The 7,500-nt window shown below is 37.9% G+C and overlaps 1 protein-coding gene across 1 annotated transcript in view; it reads left to right on the forward strand.

Annotated features, from left to right (window-relative positions):
• Window positions 1–7,500, forward strand: part of LOC137973549 (ran-binding protein 3-like) — a 23,491-nt gene that overhangs the window by 510 nt on the left and 15,481 nt on the right. The window contains exons 4-6 of the mRNA XM_068820382.1: window positions 4,283–4,360; window positions 6,843–6,897; window positions 7,456–7,500. The exon at window positions 7,456–7,500 is cut by the window's right edge and continues 12 nt beyond it. Coding sequence (XP_068676483.1) covers window positions 4,283–4,360; window positions 6,843–6,897; window positions 7,456–7,500 — 178 coding nt within the window. The remainder of the gene's footprint in view (window positions 1–4,282; window positions 4,361–6,842; window positions 6,898–7,455) is intronic.

Below are 7,500 nucleotides of genomic sequence, written 5' to 3' on the forward strand. Positions count from 1 at the left end.
TGAATTAAATATTAAGTTTTACTGTGTTTGTATTAATAACGATGACACACTGCACTTGCAACAATTTAAGCCAATTAGTAAATGATCGTAAAATTAAATAGCCCAATCAAAGTTAATTTCTTGTGGAAAAGCTAATTACTGATTGGCAATGTCCACTTCATGGAATGAGATCACAGAAAATATAGAACAAAAATTACAAATTATTTTTTCTTGTGGGGGGAACTGTGTTTTCTTATGGGGGGATTCTGTTTATTTATAAAGTCTGTTCTTTATAAAGTCTACAGGCCATGTCTTGGTAGTATAAGTATTTGTCAGTTGATTGCAAACATAGGTGCAATCTAGGCTCTAAGGACTCTTGTTGTGGCATGTTAAATTTTCACGTAGGGCCTCCTCAGACAAGGCAAGTTGTTATTAGCAACTACATATTTCCAGTCAACAACATAATTGAATCAACAACTGTTAGTGCAGGGTTTGAGCCAGGGCGCGCCATTGCGCCAATCCCGCACTGATATTGAAATTGTTCCTTTAAAAAATGGCCAAGGGGACAATTTGTCCCCTTTAAAATCTGGGGGAAAACTCAGAAGGAAGCACACAAGAAGAGATACAGTTTAGAACAAAAATTACAAGGTGAAACTCAGACCATGGGAGGAATTTTATCGTGCATTTTATGTTCATTTTAAAGTCACTTTTCAGTCACTCTACTGATGTTCAACCAAGCGTGATGCACGCATGCATCTGGGAATTAAAATTACACGACGAAAACGTATTCGTACAAGATTGATCAGAGAAAAAAATACAGAAGAAGAACAGTGTTTTCATGAGGAAGAAACAGATGAAGCTCAAACAAAACCATGACCTTTCCAGAAAACTTGGTTGCGAGATCAAACATAGTTGGGCTATGAAAAGGAGGCACTGTTCTGCTATTTTTGTCGGAAATTTAAGAAATCAAACCTCTTTGCATCAGAAAAAGGGTGTACAAATTTTAGTACCTCAACTCTCCTAAGACACAACGACTGTAGAACACGTGGATGCTGTTAATTAGGAAACTATGGGGAATACACTTAGCAACACCATCACAGCGTCGTGTTTTTAGAGAACAATGGTCAAATTGCAAGCCATTTAAACCGTTTTCTTAACTTTCTGTTAATTTTTTTAATTACAAGTAACAGGTAATACAATATGTTTTTGTTGCCTTGCCTTTTTCTTTGTTTGAACATAAGAAAACGGAAAAAATTGACGTCCCCCTAACATGAAAATGGCCCCCCCAATTTTAGCAAAGGGGACCAACTGTCCCCCAATGGTCAAATCCTAGCTCAAACCCTGGTTACTGGGTTGCCTTATAAGGCAAACCCAGTCGAGGTCTTCGTTTAGTTTGTTTGTTTTCTTTTTTTTTGTTTTTTTTTGTTTTTTTTTGTTTTTTTTTTCCGTGTCGGTAAAAGTCTTGCCGGTCACTCCCCTGGTAAGTGGTGTCGTTGTGTATAGGGCCTTCTGCGCGTATTTTCTTAGGATCGAGAGGGTGGTGGAACTGTGTAGATTTCTCTGGTGGACACAGTAGAATCATTAACTTAGCCTGCAATGGCGTCGAAAGTCATGCAACGCGAATGGCGTTTTAGTGGATCCTTAAACAAAATATACCCTTATGGAGCTCAATAATGGAAAGTCAGTTGGATAAACTAGGCATGAATCTCAAAAGCGACGAGTACTGGACTTCGACAACAATCTATCGCCCGTCGAGACGAAATCAAAGTGAGCAGTATTTACCTGAAGTACATGGTAATTTGACCCAATTGAGTTTCTTGTCTTCACGCACGCAATCAAATAGGAAGAGGTTTTCGCCTCTAAGAGCAAATATGTTGTTTGTTTCAATAAAATTTTCGCTGGAAAGGGATTCTGTGGTATTTTCTGCCTTTGTTAATTATAATATCATGTTGTGTATTGAATTTTCGAGCTTAAGGTTCAAATGTGATATGGGAGAAGTTTTTTAGTATTGCTCTGTAAGCAGGAAGGGTTCACAGGCCTGTTGGAAGCGTGCTTGAGTTTCAACAAAATGAGGCCCAAAATCAGTGAAAACTTGTGACGCAGATGAATAATAAAGTAGCTGCTATTTCCAAAATGATGGAATTACCTGGTGATAAATAACGTCGTACGCGTCTTGGAGAGTAAATTTTGACTTTGCATAAACAAGAGTTGGGCGATTGTGATCTTTGTTTTGACTTCGCTCATTTCATTGTCAAACTTTATAACACTTGACAGAAAAAGAAACTTACAAAAACCCGGTATCTTGCCATCATTTGACACAGATGCTTCACTGTTTGGCGAGTAAACATGCCGCGGTAACTTAATCACGGCGCCCGCTGAATTCCGGCCATGTCACTTTCGATTTTGCAATTTACTTGAACGTAGCAAAAATCTCCCAAAATGTTTGTCGCTGATCGTAACTTTTTATATTCTATAGATCGTTTTCACGTGACGTCATCACCTTCCAAAATCTAAAACTAAAGATCCACCAAAGTTTTTATCCTCATCAGGCATAAGAGGTGGCATATCTATATCTGTTGACAATTTCACAGCTCAATAGCGTGCTTCGTTTGGAAACCAGAGCATTTTGAATTTCAGGATTATGTAGGTGCGTGACACAAAGCTACGATCAAGTTTGTTGAAAAATATATACTTATCTCATGATTTTGAGCCCTTTTAGAAGTTAGAGCATTAGGAAAAGTGCTTATGTAAATGCTTGTTTTTTCAGTAGTGATAATCAGTCGCCTAGATAGCCAAAGTCAGTTCCAGATGTTTACACTATTTTCCGGCCTGCGAAACATTTCGACGAATATCTGAAGTTTGGGGAAACGCAGAGGCCTAAAACTTGGACAAGTGTCTTATTTCTTTATCTTCTATAAGATAACAATTGCTTAGCGTTTTGCACTGGATAGTTTTTGATTTTTTTTTTTTATTGCGTGACAGTGAAAACGATCTATATTCAAGGTTCAAAATTAATGTTGTTTTCATGTCGTAAATATTTTATTCTCGATCGACCGTCCGGGAAACTTCCTTCTGCTCTTTCTGAAAACTGTGTATCAATATTTATTTGCTTTTTCATCAATATTTGTTTTGCATAAAGCACGCTAACAGAATCTGTACCTTGCTGAGTTCGCATTTGTTAGCGTTAATAGTATTTTCGGTCAGATGTTTCTGTTTTTTATGAGGAGTTTATTGTTTTGGTCTCCCATCCCAACACTAACCCCGCGAAACAGGGCTTGACTTCAGTGAAGTTTAGTATTACAAAGTTTTCGGATGCTCATAGGGCACACTTGTGGTGAAAAGAAGTTGTGAGGGAACTTGAGAATTATCAACATGTCAGCCCAGAAGCCAATGTTTCTCGCTTCTCTTTTATTTGTTATTCTTCAGAGACTGGAATGCTGTATTTCAATACCACACAATTCAGTGCCTTCTGATTTTCTGTAGCACGTACCACAGGCAAGCCAGTGTATGCTTCACAGAAGCATCTAGTTAGTGTTAGGAAATGGGTTTCCATGTAGGAGAAGTTTTGTTGTTGGTGACCGGTACGTTTGGTGGGATCCTGGGAACTTAATTGTTACATGTATGTGCATGTTTACAGTGGGCAAGTAATGTCAAGCTGCTGGCTTTAAAAATAGTGTGTATCACTGGGAAATAGACTTAAAGGAATCAATGACATGATCACAGATGGGAGAAAGAGAGTTCTCAGTAACAAGAAAGCCACATTTGTCATCAACAATTTAAGTAGTTTGTAGTCAATAACTTAATGATCCCCCTGCCCAGATCGTCACCTTGTTTTGGTGGAACAGGCTTGCGTTGCCTCAGTGAACCCTTCAGTGATCCCATCAGAAGCATAAGCTTCTGGTAGGGTCACCCATGGCGGTAAGGTCAAGGGTGAGGACATGATGTTTTGTTGTGGATAACCATATCAACTTGCCTCTTCTTTGGTGGAGGCCTTTGAAGCACATTTGTGATAGCAATACAGTGTGCTGACGTTAGGCGTTTGTGCTGGGAAGTGTCTGTGTTTGTTACAGCTTTGCCTTGGTCAAAGTTCACTCTCTGGTGAGATTGTGTGACTGAGCTAAGGCATTTTTACGCCTAGAGATATCTGCAATTTTACCGAGGTTTTCTTATTTGATTCAGACCACACTTGTGCTTGAACACATTTCCTTTCCATGCAGTAATTTTGAACATACATGTAAATCAACTTTGAAGGTACTGTAGATACAACCTTGTTCATTTGATTTACAGTGTGCTTTCTCCCTAGAATGCAATTTCCGAACAGGAATTAGACGAATCTTCCGCTGCACCAGAAGAATTGCAGTCTAGTGGAATCTCACTCAAGGTATGTTGAAATTAAGTCCATTATGACACCATTTAGAAATCACTGGTGATCCTTGCAATCTGATTGCCTCTCAGCAGTGCAATTTATTCTCAAATCGCAATATTTTTTGCTCTAAGTCGCTCCATTTCCCCATCCAATGAGACCTCTGCAATGCTCATGCAATTTAATACTCTACCAACTGAGGTGCGTTGGGCTCATGAGTCCAAAAGGTTAGTAGGAACTTGTATAAGCCAGGCACAAAAATTGAATTGGACATTCATGTAAGCCAAGCACAGAAAGTAGATGGACTTAATTTTTTGTCGGTGTTTGACCATATATCAAAAACACAACTGCGTTGTTTGCAGAGCCCATCAATTAAGGTACATCAACCTCTTCTTTGTTGTTTAACTTTATCATACAATGGTTATTAGGTCTTAGAATAAAATAATACTGAAGCATTAAAACTGCCAACTGGTGAGCTGCATTGAGTATTTTTCTGTGTTTACTCAGGGAGTTGGGAGAATTCTCAACCGTTATGCAAACTCTCGACGTTTGCTTAATGGTCTTGAATTCTCTTAACTCCCCCTCATGTTTACATGAAGCTACATGGCATCTGACAGGATGCGGCGATGCGGATCCGCATAATTCCCTAAAATCTGCATCCTCCGCATAATTATGATATTTTCGGCATAAAACTGAAGAAATGCCTGATATTAGTGATGAGACAGCTGCTTACCACACTCACAAACACAAAAGCCAAAGAGATTGACTATTTTAAAACACTTATTTTCCTGAACATTGAAGAAAACATGCCATTTCGTTCGCAAGATGAAAGTTCATAAGCAGTTTCCACTCATTTTTCGGGAATGAGCCTGGACTCTTGTTAAACCGTTTTCATAACATACCCTAGGCTCGAATTTTTAAAAAAAGATACAAGGTATGAGAATTTAGCCGCAAGTTCTAGTTGCAAATTAAAATTGCATCATTTGTAACTCTGGTAAAGTAGGGACAATCATTGCGATGAAGTTGTACAAAACAAAGAGCCCGCAATACGTATGTGTAAAAAACCGCTGAAAATGGTGAATGATCGAGGGAATGGATCGTGGCTCAACCACATCACAATTTTGCTCCATATCTCCAAATTGAAACAAAATTCATGACAAGAAACAAAAAATTTTTTTATCGCTTTATTTCTTTTAGCAAAAATTTCGGCAAAATGCCGATTACCAACCCTTTTATTTTAACTGTGAATGCTGGTCGCAAATTGGCAACTCGGCCAGATATCTTAATCGCAAAGGGAAACAGCGACTGTATTGGTTGCAATTTCGAGTCCTGATTTACCATAAGCATGTAAATACATTGGATGGGCCAAATTATTAGTTGTATAAATGTTTAAATTTCCGCATAATCCGGTGTAATTTCCGCATAATCATCGCATGTTTACGCATAATATGGCCAAAAATTTCGGCATATTCTTTAATTTTTTTCTGCGTCCTATCAGAAGCCCTGAAGCTATGTAAACATGGGAAAGGTCCTCTATTGCTTAAGTATAGGCCACTTTCAAAAATACCATAACACTCTTTGTTTTCCCTTCAAAATTTTGCATACATGCAAGCATTGTTTTTATTTTCTCTTGGGACCAAGTCCCAAGAGAAAATGAGGGCAAACACTGAGTATTGTCAAGGCTCACAATTGCAACCAATACAATCGCATTTGCGACTGAATTTTTTTCCTTCGCAACTTGTTTTCACCTTCACTCTTTCGAAACAAAAGGGTCGGCAGTTGCCACTTTGCTGCACTTTTGCTAAAGTAAATAAAGAAATGACAAAATTATTTTGTTTCTGGTCATGAATTTTCAATCTGGAGATAGCGTAATTGGAGGGTAATTTGGGCTGCAATGTTACTTGCACAACCCTATTCCTTCGATTATTTGCCATTAAATTCAGTGGTTTCTTTACACACACGTATTGGGGGCTCATATTTTGTTTCCAAATTGCTAAACTGCTGACAAATCAATGCAGCACAACAATTTTACGACTAACATTTGCGAAGTTGTGACTTAATTTTCGTGTCTTGTCGCAAAATTCCAACTGGATTTTTTTCATTAATTTCGAGCCCTGATTATGGTACATGTATTTTTGAAAGTGGCCTATGGAGGTTTGTGGGTCCCAACCCCAGCTGGGCCATTGCTCAGATTCATTCATTAACTGAGGATAAAGTGCTCCCATTGTAATTACATGTACATCCAGGTGAATTGTTAGCCTTTCAAGTCTTCTGGGATAGGGACGATAAACTATAGGCCTTGTCTCACAACCCTTGCTCATAAAACTTGACAGAGGGGGTGGAGTCCTTGGTGTTGTGGTCTGGCATTATTAAGAGCACGCTAATGTCAACCCCCACCGCCACATCTTCATTATCACCACAATGGTGGAAGATTGCAAAATAATACTGTATTAATTAATAAACAATAGTAGTTATTAAAGTATGTATTTTATATTAACAGAGAGCTGCTGAACAGGAGGAGAAAGATGAGGATGATATTTCCGAACCAGAAGAAGGTAAATTGACAGTGTATACCAGGCATTTATAATCACAAGAAAATCCACTTGTCAAGTTAAGTTCACACATGCTGTAATAACTGTGATAGTTTTTTTTTCTTACAGTTTGTGGTCATGTGTGTGTCTCAGTTTAAGTTGCACCTAAATAATATATAAATCTGCCCATCCAAAGCAAACATATGTCAGCATTGTCGGCCAGAATTTCACTTTTTCAGTGCCGTGCAAGCCATGTAAACTTGGCAGAACTAGCAGGAACTAGCAGGAATTTGGACCCACAATGGTCTATTCTCGATTTTTTTTTTTTTTGTTTTTTTTTTTAACATTTATTTGAAAAAAATATATACATACAATATTTACATTACTGATATTACAAATTACGAATAACAGACTAATAACAAATTACTAATAACAGACACAATACATAAGCGATCAAATTACTAATAACAAACACAATACATAAAATGTATGTATTATGAACCTTTATGTTATTGCCAGTTTGTGGACTTGTAAAATCCTTGTGTTTGGCATAGTTTATCATTTGCCTTTAATATTTTACAGCCACTTGTTTGTCTCCAGTAAAAAAGGCAGCAAAGGTTGATGAGA

The sequence above is a fragment of the Montipora foliosa genome, chromosome 10 (assembly GCF_036669935.1).
Source record: "Montipora foliosa isolate CH-2021 chromosome 10, ASM3666993v2, whole genome shotgun sequence".
In the NCBI taxonomy this organism is placed as follows: Eukaryota; Metazoa; Cnidaria; class Anthozoa; order Scleractinia; family Acroporidae; genus Montipora; species Montipora foliosa.